The sequence below is a fragment of the Eleutherodactylus coqui genome, chromosome 10, assembly GCF_035609145.1.
Source record: "Eleutherodactylus coqui strain aEleCoq1 chromosome 10, aEleCoq1.hap1, whole genome shotgun sequence".
Classification (NCBI taxonomy): Eukaryota; Metazoa; Chordata; class Amphibia; order Anura; family Eleutherodactylidae; genus Eleutherodactylus; species Eleutherodactylus coqui.
In genome coordinates this window covers 112,107,213-112,122,599 of record NC_089846.1, presented here as the reverse complement: position 1 = coordinate 112,122,599, position 15,387 = coordinate 112,107,213, and the positions used below count along the sequence as shown (strand labels likewise).

Here is a 15,387-nt window from a genome sequence, read left to right as displayed (position 1 = left end):
GAGTGCAAAAAGTACAGTAAGAACACGCCAATACGTGTGCAAGAAAGACTCGTTCGTAGCGCAAATGTGTTGCACTGTGTTGTGTGCAAAAATGCCAACGTGAAGCCGCCCTTGGGGCTCAGTCGCATGGGCGTAGCGCAGGCACGTAAATCGCTGCGGATTTATGCGACCATAATGCGCATATTCCCTGAGTATTTGGGGGTGTGCATGGGTAGATATGCAGGGATCACACCGTATAGGGGGATATCTTCTGTATCCAGTCATTGTATATATATATATATACTCCACATGGCACATCACGGTGCATCTCCATGCCTGTATATCACCACGCCCTGCTGGACTGACCATGAAGCACACTGCCGGCATTCATTCATAAATCTCCGATTATCCGGCGTACTTGCACCATTAAATATTCTCTGCTCCATTGATAAATGTCCCCGTGTGCGCCGATAACTCCGCGTCATTCCCCATCCTTCCTCCCACTGCAGACGCTCGGGCTATGCCCATAACGTCCGACCACTCTCCGCACTCGTACACACCGTCCTGCAGTGCCGCAGCACGGGTCACCGCCCGCCGCAGCGGTCACGCCGGGTGACGACTACTGCGCAGTAAAGTCGCCGCATCCATTTATTTCTCCCCTTTGAGCCCGAGTCCCATCTCGTCCCTCCCGCTCCCCAGACTGTTGTTTACTTCTCCTCACAACCTCGCCATAACCCCGCCTACCTCCGAAGGAGAACGGACAGGGAGACACCCAAGCCAGCCAATCCCATCCTGACAAACCTTTACTGCTCTCCTCGCCAGCCAATCACTTCCTTAATGAATCCCCCAGTGACCACGCCTCTTACTACTGTTCGCCTATTAGCAGACTCCCGCGCTCCTCCCCCGCCGCCGCCAATCAGGTCGCTGTTTACATCCCAAAGCGTGAGTAAAAAGTGGGAGGGATTAGAACGAGCGAAAAAAAAAAGAACTTTCCCGCCCATTCTGCGGGGAATGTTTGCTCAGGGCTCGCTCCTGATTGGCTCATTTGACTGTCATTGATACATTGTAACCGAACCTCCCGTGGTAGGCGGTTAATAATGTCTTGAGTGACGCAGGCGGGCGGGGTCACGTGTTGTTTTCGCCGTGCCGCTCTCCCTCCCTCCTCCCCCGCTCTAGTCTGTCTGTGCTGAATGTTGTACGCGGTGAGAGGAGAGAGAGGAGCCCCGTCCGGACCGGGGACGCACGGAGAGTCTCGCCTGCCTGCTGGACGCCATGCCCGCCGTCTAGTCCCGCTGTGAGCCGCGCTGTTTAATTCATTCGAAAGGGGAGAAGCCGGTCGCTGCACAGCCCAGCAGCGGCTCCCGTTCCTTCCATGGAGGAGGACAGAGGTAGCCGCACGGCCATGAAGGTTCTGCCGCCGTCTCCCCCGCAGCACGAAGAGAGCTCGTACCGGCGGCTGTCCGGCCCAGCGCTGTCTCAGGTGCAGGAGGAGTGTGTCGGCTCTCCGCTGCCGCCGCCGCTGCAGCCCGGGGAGGAGGACGTGCGGAAGCGCGGCTACCTGCGGAAGCAGAAGCACGGCCACAAGCGCTACTTCGTGCTGCGGACTCACAGCCACCTGGGTCCCGCCCGGCTGGAGTACTACGATAACGAGAAGAAATTCCGTAGCGGGCAGCGGCCAGGGGGTGGCACTGTTGGCTGCCCACCTAAGAGGGTCATCTTCCTCTCCCAGTGCTTCACCGTCAGCCGGAGGGCGGATGCCAAAAACAAGCACCTGCTAGCCCTCTACACCAAGGACGAGTACTTCGCCATGGTGGCCGAGAGCGAGCAGGACCAGGACTCTTGGTACCAGGCGCTCAGCGAGCTCATCAACGAGAACAAGAAGTCGTGTCTAGACCCCGAAGAGCTCGAAGAAAACTACGGCGGCTTGAGGAGCGGACCCGTCTTCAAAGAAGTCTGGCAAGTCAACGTAAAACCTCGGGGGTTGGGTCAGACCAAAAATTTGTCTGGCGTCTACCGACTCTGTTTGTCCAACAAGGCGGTGCATCTGGTCAAGCTCAGCTCCGACGTGCCCTGCGTCCACCTGCTGCTCATGAACATCCGTCGCTGCGGGCACTCGGAGAACTATTTCTTTATCGAGGTTGGACGATCCTCCTCTACCGGAGCCGGCGAGCTGTGGATGCAGGTAGATGATTGTGTGGTGGCGCAAAACATGCATGAAACCTTCCTGGAGACCATGAAGGCTCTAAAGGCTTACTCTGAATTTAGACCCAGGAGCAAGAGCCAGTCGTCGGGTACCAACCCCATCTCTTTTATCACTACTAGGAGGTACCTGGGTAATTTGCCGCCCAGTCAGACTGGTCTGCAACGGAGATCCAGGACTGAGAGTGTGGCCGGTACTCCGCCAAGTACTAAAAACAATGCCTACAGGTTTAGGACCTCCAGTGAGGGGGAAGGTACGATGACCAGGCCGTTCAGGTCCGTGACGGGGAGCTTAATTCATTTAAACACTGCAAGGATAAATCTGGGGAAGCAGGAAGGTACGGGCAGGTATGTCAGAGCTCCCTTTAATTCTGGCTACCACTCCAGATCGGCATCGCTGCCAGTCTCCAATTTCTCATCAGCCACCAGTCCCATAAGTGTGGGCTCTAGTAGTGGCCATGGTTCTGCCTCTGAGACTATTACCAGACCCTCAAGTTCTTCTGTGTGTGGATCTCCCAGCGATGGAGGCTTCATCTCATCGGATGAATATGGTTCCAGCCCGGGTGATCTCAGGTACTTTCGGGTGAGAAGTAATACTCCAGACTCCCTGGGTAATACCCCACCCATCCAAGAAGAAAATACCTTGAGTGACTACATGTCCATGAGTACGAGAAAGCAACCTAACGGGAGGGATGATTATATGGAGGCTGACAAATGTTTCCGAAAAAGAACCTACTCTTTAACGAAACCTACCCACGCCACGCTACAACACAAGTCCCAGGCCGCCGTCTCTTTAGACGAAGACTCTGAGGAGCTTAACAAGCAGTTTGCCTACTCTGAATCGCCAAAGTTGAAAGACAGCAATCATCCCAAGGATTACAGTGATGGTCTTATCGATTCAGTTTGTAACCAAAGTGGGAGTAAAGCCAAGGATGATGGCTATATGCCAATGATGCCTTCTATTTCCTATGACAGTGACTATTTGCCAATGGCCCCTAATAGTGTTTCAGCACCAAAACAAATAGTTTCTATGTGTCCTTCTCAGGTTGACTCTAAAGGGTACATGATGATGTTTCCACTCGCCAGTTCACCTGTTAGAAATTCATTATCGGGAAGCCTTTCGAAAGGTAGTCAAGAGAGAGTCACCAATGGTGAATACATGGACATGACTTGCAGGAACTCTCCAACTGTTAAACAAACTAATGACTCTAATTTAAGTAATTCTCGGGGGTTCAGCTCTTATTTTTCTCTACCAAGAAGCTTTAAAAGTTCACCCAAGCCTTGTGGTGAACACAATGAATATGTCCCTATGTCCTCTCCTGGGAAGTTGCTACATTTGGGTTTAGAAAATGCAACAAATGGAGACGTTGATGGAGAATCAAAGATGGACTTGAAATCTTCCAGCGGTGTACTGGCTCAGCAAGTGAGGGCAACGAGGCCGACCAAACTTACGTTGTCTATGAGAGGAAGCAATACGATACCGAGGATGTTTGATCACTCAAATTCAGCAGAACCCACCAGTCCTGGTGAATACATTAATATTGACTTCAGTGATAAAGCAAGTAGTACCCCATATTCCTTGTCTGCTGAAGGTTCACCATCTTCATTGGGCTCAAGCTGTGACCATAGACAATCTCCATTATCTGACTACATGAGTGTAGATCTTGATGTACAGTCCCCAAAAGCCACAGCGGACTTATCAAACTCTTTATCAGACATTTCATCCTACTCATGCTCTGGCATTTCTAGAATTCAACCGAGTGCAGAATACGCCAAGATCCCATGTGGTACGACTTGCGTCAGTACCGCAAGTAACAGGAACGATGACTATACGACCATGACTTTTAACATGGCGATGACTCCTCCGAGGCCCTTCCCTAGTGAAGCGGAGAATGGTACTCAGTTGGGCAGCCCTTCTTCTATAGTGAATCGGTTATGTATTGGTGACATGACCTCTTACAATAGTGGTTTTCCTTCGGTTCTTCACCCTGTGTCTGAGCCTGTAGCTGGTCCTAAGGTTATTCGTGCCGATGCGCAAGGACGGCGGAGGCACAGCTCGGAGACCTTCTCTTCTGCCAGCACAGTAACTACTACTTCCTCATGCTTTACTGAAAGTGGCAAAAGACACAGTTCTGCCTCATTTGACAATGTTTGGCTGAAGCCCGATGAAGGCAGTTGTGATCAAGAGAAAAAAATGTCCCGGAACTGCTCTACGGGCTTTCAGCATGGCTTAAATTACATTGCTCTGAGTATGCACGATGGCGTCTGTGAGACGGCATCACCAGCGTCCAACCAGAACGGCACCAGAAACTTGGAAAGTGGGGCTTATGTGAGCATCGACTTCACTAGGTCTGACTGTCTGAAGTGTTCTACTTTCAGAAAAGGTAACAATGAATGAACTTGTCAACATTTATGTAATGCTTAAAGGGGTATTCATATCTCAAACCTTTATGGTATATCCCAGGATGTGCTATGAAAGTCTTGATAGACCACCTATCTTGAGATGTGACCTCCCCTGACCCTGTCGCAGCTGTGGTCGGGAGTACAGAAGCAGCAGAGCTGGCTGTGTTACACTGTCCCCGTAACTCCATTCACTTCTTTTGAGAGTTACGAGAAATGGCGTAGTGCTGCCCGATCAGCTGTCTGCGTATTCCCAACCACCCTGGCTGCTGCATATAGAAGGGTATGCCAATCTTGGCCATGATAGGCTTGGATGGGAATACCCCTCTTAAGTTTTCAGATAGCATGTGTGTGACTTTCATGGAGTAGTTATTTTGGTAGTGTTTAGTTTGCAACTTTTCTCTTGAGTTTTTATTATATGTTGTCTGCCAAAAAACTTTTTAAAACTGGTAAGGTGGCACTTATTGCCCCTTGCCAAATAAGTAACCGTGTGGTACTGCGGGGGCATATTGTTTTAGAAGGGATATAAGGCTGTCTATGAAGTAACCAGTTGCTGGGCTAGTTACAAGGTTAAAGCCTCCTGCTTAGCAGCTGGATGGTAGTTTTGTTGTGTAACTTGTTGCTGCCTTTTTATGTAAGGGTTGTTTGCCTTGAAGTTTTATAGAGTTGTCTAAAGTTCAAGAGAAAGTGGTGTTTGGCTTTGTTTTTTAGATTTTAGTCTCCGAATGCTAATCTAGTGGACAGACTGCTATATGGATACAATATATGCATTACTGTATGTGTGATATGTATGTGCATGATACTGTATATGCAGACTCATTCCTACCCCTTTCATCCACACTCCTCTAGATCAGCATTTACATACCTTTTTTATTTTTAACGCAGACCATTTTATGTGCATTTTGGAAACTTCAATGAATGCCTCTGTTGCCATGTCACAAAATTGTGAATGAAAGCTGCTAGTGTTGGTGCTGAAGACATGCTCCATCTCCTCAAGTCTTCAAATAAGACACCTTGATAAGATCTGCATAGGATAACTAGGCCACTCCCTGCCTTTTGATATGCTTTGTCAACATATGTTTAAAATTGGATCTTGATCAACTTTTTAACGGATCTTTCACAGGGCAGAATTAGCCCACAAGATGCAACGCAACACGCAGTAAATTCTGCGACAAAATCCACAGGGCTACCTGCGGATTTTGATGCCAAAGTGGCCCTACCCTACACCTGCTGTGATGAACCAGTGCTGCCGAGTCAGAACCGTATGTTAAGGCACGTTTACACGGAATCATAATCGTTCGGATTCTTGCTTGATCGCGGGAATCTGAGTGATAATACTTCAGTGTAAACGCGGCAACAACTGAGCGACAATTCGTTCGTCATTCAGCTTCTGCAGGCATAAAAATCAATCGGCCTGTGAATGACTGCTTCTGTAATGAAGGAAGGTGGTGGCCGGAGCCATCTCCGTCACGCTCCGCCTCCATTCACGGAGCGATTCTCGTGTAAAGGAGCGATCGTTGCTCCACACTGCAACATATCTGCCGGCCCCATTGAGAAGCCACGCGCAATGTGTTCCGAGGAAACGCCCAAAGATAGTACATGACTAGATTTCTTTTTTTTTTCTTTTCTTTTCCCCGTGATATGGGGGGGAAAAAAATCGCTCGAGTGTATGACCCCATTCAAAAGATTTCTTATTTGTGCGTCTCGCAGCGCACAAATCTCACACGATTTTCTAGGCCGTGTGAAAGCGACCTTAGTTTTCTGTTTTGGTACAAACTTGCACCTATAGATTTTTTTTATTTTTTTTTGCGCATGTTCACAGCATTGCCATGTTAAAATAGCAATAATTTCTGTATTGGAGATTTCAATGCAGATTTTCAGGATCTCCTTTCAAGTCAATGGGTAAAAACCGCAATGTCTCTGGAAAATTTGCAGCTGAAACGGACATGCTGCAGACATACAATCTGCACCACAAGTAGTTTTCGCGCTGACTTGGCGAGGTTTTTTCTGCGCCATGTGGATGAAACTTTAGAAATCTCATCCACTTTGCTGCTCCCGTGCATGCTGCAGACTTTGTGCAAAATCAGCTGCCAACCTGCCTGATGTGAACATGACCTTGTCGCTCACTGCTAGTGGCCAAAGTTGGTTCTGCTTGAATTAACGGGCTTGTCTTGCAAGATGATCACCTATCCACAGTATATAGGTGTGATTGCTGGGGGTCCTACCTCTGGGACCTCGACCGATCGCTACCTTAAGAATGAAGTGGTGGTCATACATATACAGTACTCATCTCCGTAGGACTGCCTGACCTAGTCAAGGGCTGTACTTGGCCACCACTGGCCAGCCCCTAGAGATACACGGAGCGGTAATGCACATGTGTGACTGTGAGGAAATAAGCCAAGCGATATTCCAGAAAAAGAGGTTTCATTATACAGTAGGCAAGCATTTATACTTATTGTCAAAAAAAAAAAATCAAGCACCTAGGAGTAGTCAAAATCGAATTCAAGTAGAGGAGCAGTAGTCGGTGGGACGGCCGTCGCACTTGTGTGCCTGACAGTCATCCCATGTAAAGGTACCTTTTACTCGTGACTTTTGGCCCCCCTGGGTGAGCATATACCTGCATCTACATAGGGATTTTTGTTGATTTACTAATGATGTACAGCTTTGAAGTCCTAAGAGTAATTAACCCATTAAAGGGGCTTTCTACGCAGCGCCCGCTGTCAGTGCTAGGATACACACCAGGGTCCAAGCAGGCACCACTGCTCCTAATTGCAATCAATGGAAGTTGCTCCCGCAATTACAAGCCACCGTTCCACTGAGGGCTGCGCCAGCCACTACTGCACAGTGGTCGGAGCAGCGGCATGCGCTCTGGCCCTGGTTTCCCCCCGGGACAGCGGGCACTGCCTGGAAACCCTTTTCAAGGCAAGGTCTACATCACAACCTAAAGGCTTTTCAGTTGGGACTGCGAGACATGTTCCCTATGGAGGGAAAAAAGGTCCCAGGTGACTATAAATCCTTGTCCTGCTGCGTGCTGCCCAATATTCACGGACCCTACAGATGGCATGCGCTATTCTTGTCAGGGAAAATGAACAAGAATGGGACATACAGCGAATATATATATATATAATTATAATATTTTTTTTTAAATTTATTTAATTTTTTTTTTTTTTTGGGTGCCATGCATTTTTAACATTAGCAACTCCTACTTTCTAATGTGTAAAAAAATTGGCAGTCTGCAGCTTGTATTGAGGTTCTTTTACGCAGGCCAGTTTTCGGTCACAAGCAATCCTTCCAACACTTATTTGCCCAACAATCAAGTGGCGGGGGCCGACAAATGGCAAATATAGAATGCACCAAAATTTGCAGCTCTTTACAACAAAATGCTGGTGCAAAGTCGATGATAAATCCTACCCCCCCCCCCCACCCCACCCTTGTTTCCACCCGTCGATGGATGACGTGAGGACACAGAGCGACGATGCTCCGCAATGTCTCGGATCACATAGCTCAAAGCAACAGTGGATTGTCTGGTAACTGTGGTCGCATCAGTAAAGCTTCATGTACCTGTACAGCGCCACACGGAGGGTGAAACTTATTAAGACCGGCGTGTTAAACACTGCTCTTCATATAATTTCACCTGGCGCAAGCGGAGGTGCGTGTTCCTTCATATATCGGGCACATCTCTGCCGCTAGAAGTTTACTCCAGGTCGGGCCGGGCGTACGTTTTTGGTATAATGTATGAAAGTGTTGGGCATAAATCATAGATGAATCTGTCTGTCCAGCGTGGCCACGCGCCTTCCCAACAAGCCATATACCTTATCTGGGAATGTGGCGAGGGCAATGTAAAACAAAAAGTCTGATTAGTTGTTACGGCGGCAAATCCCATTTTTTGCAGGCATTGATTTTCATAGTTGCAACTTCCAAAATAAAAAGCGCATTTTACAACTTTAAGCGCTTTTCCTAAATCGACCCCAATCTGTTATGTATAGACACACAGTAGCTGATATAAAAAGGTACAATGTGCACTTTTTGGACTCTCGCAGCTTTTTAACGGCTATTTGTTAGCCTTGGAATTCTTGTTCTTGAAGATGAATTTATTGTACTTCGTTATCAGTATGGTCTTGTGACCCTATTGTTGCAGCTTTCGCCTAGGAGCCAAAAAAATAACCCCCCCCCCCTTCCCAGAATGATCCACAAGTGTGAGCTCAGGTGTTCTGTTTTCTTCCTCCTCTGGCTCCTGACTCCCCATCTAAGTAATTTACAAATTTCCCAGATCTACTGAATTTCTCAGTTCTGATCGTTTTCTAAAATTGCAACACCTATACATTTAAAGGGGCTTCCAATTGCAAACTATTGATAGTTCTATCTGTAGGATAGTCCATCAATAGCAGATCAGTGGGGGTTCCGCTGCCTGGAGTCTCTACTGCTCAGCTGTCTTTTAAAGGGTCAGTACACTCATGCACTTAGCTGATCTCTGCAGGAAGCAGACAGCTCCATTACCACTGCAGTGGCCGGGTTTGATAGTGCAGGACAAGTTGACATGAAACTGAATAGGAGCTGTGCCTGTAATACTAAGTCTGGCCACTGCAGTGGGAACAGAGCTGTTTGTTTCCTGAAGAAATCAGCTTAGAACATGAGCGCATCAGCCAAGAAAACAGATGAGCAGCAGAGCCCCACCAATCTAGTATTGATGGCCCATCAATAGTTTGTCACTGGGCAACCCAGTGCAGATCTAGCTGTGCAAAATGGCATAGCAAGTGATTGCAAAAAAATCAATGTTCTTACAAGCACAGTAGAGTAGTGCAGGTCCGTAAAAAAAAAAGCAAATGTGTTGTGTTAACTATGTATGGGTGATGCTATGTGCGTGGTTGCTGTCTGATTAGATGCTATGGACCCATCCAATAACTCTGACATTAGATTCTATGTAGATTGCTGAGGAGGGGATGTATAACAGTCAGATCCCTGGATTCAGCCTTCCGGCTTCTATCAGCCCATAACTTTAGTTTATGAGATCCGTAGGAGCTGATAGATTCCCTTTACATACAGCTGATTGATGCTTACAGCTGCCACTAGGGAGTAGGCGCCGCATACACCGCTGAAGTCAATCCGAAAACTATTCCACCCCCTAGTGGTGGAGGCAGGAAACCACATTCATTCAATTAACTTTTGTCAGTTTTTAATGCATTTATCAGAAAAGGGGTTAAATTGCAGCAAAACCCTATGTTGTGGCTCCCCGCCATGTCGTGTGCCTACAGCCTGACTTGTCCAGCCCTGGTCTATCGCTATATATGTTGCCATAAAGTCCTATGACTATACGCTACAATTGTATAGAAAAATAGCCGGCACACAAAAACATCCTATTTTTTGTTACTTTCTGTATTTTTTTGGTTCCGATTGAATTAGTGGCGTGACGGCGTTCATCAGAAGCCTCTATTCAGAAGTGCTTCTCGTCGTCCCTTATTGATGTGCTGGTTGGGGAGCGTGAATGGCTGGCGCTAGACCCGGGCTGAACAGGCGGCGGATCACGTGGCAAGTAAACAGTTTTCCTTGGAACAAGCTCTGGCTTTCTGAGAATGTGTCACAGCGAATCGAGAGTTTTGACTATGCCTTGTAAGCCGCACACAGAGATTATAAAGCCATCCGAATTCTGGAATTGACAGTTTACATGATGATTTCTAGCAAGTTCTCTTCAAGTTGGATTCTTTCTTTTTTTTTTTTTTTTTTTCCCCTCGCAATCCTTTTTTTCTTGTAGTTGCCGTTGCAGTACGATGAATATATATATATATATATATATATATATATATATATATATATATATATATATATATATATATATATATATATATATATATATATATATATATATATATATAATGTAGTTAAATGTATATAAAACTTATCAAACACAAACATTTGAAGACTTTTTTTTTTCAGTACATTTTCATTGTTCGGCATTAATTAACTTTTTTTTTTTTAATTTTGCAGACTGAGTGCATTACCATGGAAACCCTCATGCAGATTGTCACGCCAGCCTCCCTGCTGTAAAACCAGGCTAAGGTGACTCTGGAAGATGGGATACAGATCTAGAAAGCGCGACGCTGTGTTGGATTTCATACGGACACGTACCTGCTTTTCCCACACAGATTAAATGTACAGCCCTTTAAAAAGCTTGTATTATCGTGTCGGCAAAAGAGAGCTTTTTTTTTGTTTGTTTTTGTTTTTTTTTTCTCAGCAAACTTATTTTTTGTGAGGGGAGGGGGGGTGATAAAGCGTAGTTCTCATAGCATGTTTTATACATCGGCGTATGAGATTGCTGTGTTTTTTTTTTTTTGTTTTTTTTTTCATGAAGCGACTCTGACTTGTAAAACGGTTCAGAACCGGCTTTCACCTTTGCACTTTCGGTGCCGTTTTACATCCCAGATCTGCTCTTTTATGTATCTTTTAAGATATATGTGCTGCTTCTAGCACTTGGGAGAATTTACACCTGTACTTTACGGAAAAAAAAAAACATACCCAGTTGCGTAAAGAATTGGGGGGTTTTTTTTGGGGGGTTTTTTTTTTGCTCGTCGATCGATACAAGATCTAATTTTTTCTGGTACAAAAGAAACTATGATATATGTAAAAAAAAAAAAGAAATATTTTGAAAGCTTAATTTTTTTTTTCTAAGTCAAAAGTTTATGTATTTTACTTGATCTATATTATAAAAAAAAAACGATGCCTCCTTCATTGAACAAATCTATGTTTTGATGATGGTACATGAAGTTCCCCCAACCGCCTCTTGCATTTCTCACTTTATAAACCATTGTCCTTCTTGTAAGTGGCAATATTTAGTCTTATTTATCATTAAGCAAAAGGTACAGTATTAAGTTGTGTTTTTTTTTTATATTAAGATATTCTCTGGCATGTGCGAGGTTAAAAAGACAAAATGGCATTTCCTCCGTGAATTTCAAATTTATTTATTCTTATTTTAGCTTTGCAATCTCCCCCCCCCCCCCCCCCCCCCCTTTTTTTTACGAAAGTTGAGAGCCAAAACTGTAGGTATGACAGCGAGTAACCTGATCGGAGGATGCTGTGCTACTTCTACAGTTTGAGGATATTCTTGCATGATCCTTGATGGTTAGTTTGTAGTGATGAGCGAGCATACTCGCTAAGGGCAATTGCTCGAGCGAGCATTGCCCTTAGCGAGTACCTGCCCGCTCGAGAGAAAAGGTTCGGCTGCCGGCGGCGGGCAGGGAGCTGCAGGGCAGAGCGGGACGGAACGGAGGGGAGATCTCTCTCTCCCTCTCTTCCCCACCCCCCCGCTCCCCCCTGCTGACTGCCGCAACTCACCGCTCCCCCGCGACGGCAGCCGAACCTTTTCTCTCGAGCGGGCAGGTACTCGCTAAGGGCAATGCTCGCTCATCTCTATTAGTTTGTTAGAATTAGCATCTTCCCATTGATGGACCATTTAATTTGTGCTTACGTTTTTGGGTTTTTTTTTGGTCAGAGCCTCATCTCACCACTGTGAATACCGTACGCTAAAGCACAAACCTGCTGTTTATTGAAGTGTGTGTCTCTTTAAGACCGGTGTCGGAGCACTTTAGAATTGTTTCATCCTCTGTTGGAGTGGGGGGGGGGGGGGTACGGTAAGGGTGCGTTCACACATGGCCGATCTGCTGGGGATTTTCTGCTGCCGGAGTAATCCACACTAAATCCAATTATCGCGGATTTTGACTCGGATCGGCGGTAGATAATTGCCCCTTCAGCTGAATTCAAATCGAAGGGGTGAAATCTGCTGCGGATGCGCATCAAAAACCACAGATCTGCATCAAAATCTGTGACAAAATCCACAGATCTGCAGCGGAGTTCAACCTTTTTCATTTGAATTCCGTTGAAAGGATGAAATCTGCTGCAGACCAGCAACACAATTGGTGGCAAATGGGGCACGTCTAGTTGTAGTCAAAGACCAGCGTCACACAGGCGTATACGTATCTACACGTGTATTTCTGTGATGGGCATTGAGTATTTGCGTGCGCATGTTTTGCTGTCGTGTTTTGCGCTGGCAAATCATGCACATTTGCATGTGCAAAAAAACCTCCAAAAAACGCAACACTGCTCCCATTCATTGAAATGGGCCATAGGTGTAATTAGTTCAGCCTGTGCGCCTTGGAGCACGCTGCGTATTATTTTTTTATGAACCATTCACTTCGTATTGTGCGCACTTTTTTTTTTTTGTGTAATACGCTGCACAATTACATTCGTGTGAATCCGGTTTTGGGGTATGTCCGCACGGGGTGAATTTTCTGTGACGTGTCCGCAGCGGGCATTCTGCAGCTGACTTGTGGTACATAGTCCGCATCAGGAACTGCGCCAAAAAAAATTGACGTGGAATGTGGTGCAGAATTCACCTCCTCGTTCCTCACTGAAAATCTGCTGCTTTCATTTAATATAAATTCCACACCGCATGACCATTTCTGTAGCTGCCTTTTTTTTTTTCTCCCCCAAAGTGAGAATTGGATTAAATCTTAGCTACTTTGCTGCTACTGTTAACCCTTTCCAATCCAACTTTGGATTCAGGGTTTCCTAAAAGGCTTTCTCTTTTTGCTGTTATACAACGGCGCCATCTGCTGGCTAAAGCCAGTGTATGTGCGCCAGAGAGGCTCTGACAGTGGAGTGGCTGGTAATAGATGGTAAAAATACCCTGTCAGAACGTCTTCTGACATTGGAGCTGTACAAGCTTCAATCAGAATGTGGGAAGACGGGATTGGAAAGGGTTAATGCCGTGGAATTTTCCATGTGGAGGGTTCGCGCCCCCGAAGGGTATGTTCACGCGGTCCAGAAATGCTGCAGAATTTCCATGTAGAAAATCCACAGCATTTATAGTAGCGGCAAAGTCAGAGCGATTTTTAAAATTCTCGCCCGCACGCTGCAGAAAAAAGCTTTAGAAAATACGTGCGTAAACTGACATGCGGCGCTGATTTTTAAATCCGCAGCCTGTTGGCTCTTCGAACGAAGGCGTGAAATCCCCATCAAGTGCTGCAGATTTGTTGCAGATGTGTTTTTTCTGTAGAAAATCCGCAGTATTTCCACCCCATGTCGGCGCGCCCGAAGGCTTAGCTGGTGCAAATATCTTTGTGAATTGGAGGCAGAGGTACCCGCTCTATAGACGACCACTTCTCTAACCATTTCATTTCTTTACAAACTAACCCTCTTAACTCGTCTTAAAGGGATTATCCAGGCAAAAAAAAAACATTTTTTTTTTTTAATGCGACTCTAAGTTGTGGCAAAACGGTCTTGCCTCAGTGTTTTCCGACGCCCCCTACTTCCTCCTGCAGCAGCAATGATGTCATGTGACCACTGCAGCCTATTAGATCTGCTGCAGCAGTCACATGTTCGTGATGTCATCGCTGCAGCAGGATTTAAGGAGAGTTTTTTTCCCTTTTTCTTTGTTTGGCCATAACTTTTGAGCTGCCTTCAATTTTCTTGAACACCCTTTGCCATGTATGAAGCTCCAGAGTTCTAGTTGGTAGACTTTGTCCATAATGGACCTCTCCTTTTTCATTAAACCTTTTCTCTCGTGTTCCAGTATCCCCCCCCACACGTCTGGAGGTCTGTAATGCCATGCCACACTGGTTTTATACGATTGATTGCCATAGACCTATTGGTTTTTTGTTTTTTTTTTCTATTTTGTGATCTTGCGGCTGCCAGTTTAGATCTTTTATACTGGATGACCTCAACCTTTAGTTAGTTCACTGTCAGTTACACAGGTACAGCATAAAATATGCAATCTCTTAGTTTACAAACAAAAACTAATTTATTCAGTATTGTGCTGGAATAATGTAAAAAACATATCACTAGATAATAATATCTTCCAGCTGTCAGTTTATGCTGCTGTATAGTTTAAAGATTTACCAATGATGGGAGAATTGTGTGTCCTGTAAATTTAATTTCATATTGGAAAGTTATTTTGTCTGTACAAATTAATAAAACATGGTTGGTACTGTTTATTACACTTTTCTTGTTCCTCATTCGTGCATCGGCTCCAAAACGGAGGGATACGGATAAACTGCTGCATGAATCCCGGTCGCTTCACCGTCGGCTTTTGGACAGGCGGTTGAGAACCGGAATAACTTCACGTTTTTCCTTAAAATGACTTGGTAGATGATTACAAGTTAATTTGCCTTCATAAAGCTGTGGTTATGAGGTGGGCATAGGCATCGTTTGCCCAACTACTGGACTTGTAAGTATCACGCTCTGTTTAAGGCCTCATGTCCATGGGGAAAATCAGGCCCGCTACAGATTCTCCATGGATAATCCGCAGCGGGTCCCTCCTGCCCCGCGGACATGAGGGCTGATAATAGAATATACTCACCTGCTGCGGGCCGTGCGTGTCTTCCCTTCTTCCCGGCTGGATCTTCTTTCTTCGGCCCGGCGGTTGTGCTGGGCACATCGGCTGCGGGCCGCGTGCATGCGCCAGGCACATCCGCCGGGCCGAAGCAAGAAGATCCGGCCGGGAAGAAGGGAAGACACGCACGGCCCGCAGCAGGTGAGTATATTCTGATTTTAGGTCTCCCGTGGATCTGGACGGCTTCCATAGGCTTCAATAGAAGCTTGCGGGAGACCCGCACCAAATGGAGCATGGTCCAGATTTTTTCCTGCACGCGGATCCACGTCTGCAGAGAAAAATGACATCCGCAGGTATTTAACTACCTGCGGGTGTCTAATGCATCCCTATGGGGCGCGGATCCACGTGTGGGAAAAATGCTGTGGATTTGAAATCCTAATTTGCTAGTGGACATGAGGCCTACAGGGGCAGCTGTGTGACTGGATGTG

At 46.2% G+C, this 15,387-nt stretch overlaps 1 protein-coding gene across 1 annotated transcript; it reads left to right on the top strand.

The window, feature by feature from the left end:
* Window positions 1-1,146: 1,146 nt before the first annotated feature.
* IRS4 (insulin receptor substrate 4) lies at window positions 1,147-14,559 on the top strand. The gene is made up of 2 exons (XM_066581717.1): window positions 1,147-4,562; window positions 10,561-14,559. Exons 1-2 carry the CDS (start codon window positions 1,352-1,354, stop codon window positions 10,563-10,565), a joined length of 3,216 nt encoding a protein of 1,071 aa, XP_066437814.1. The 5' UTR covers window positions 1,147-1,351; the 3' UTR covers window positions 10,566-14,559.
* The last annotated feature ends 828 nt before the right edge of the window (window positions 14,560-15,387 follow it).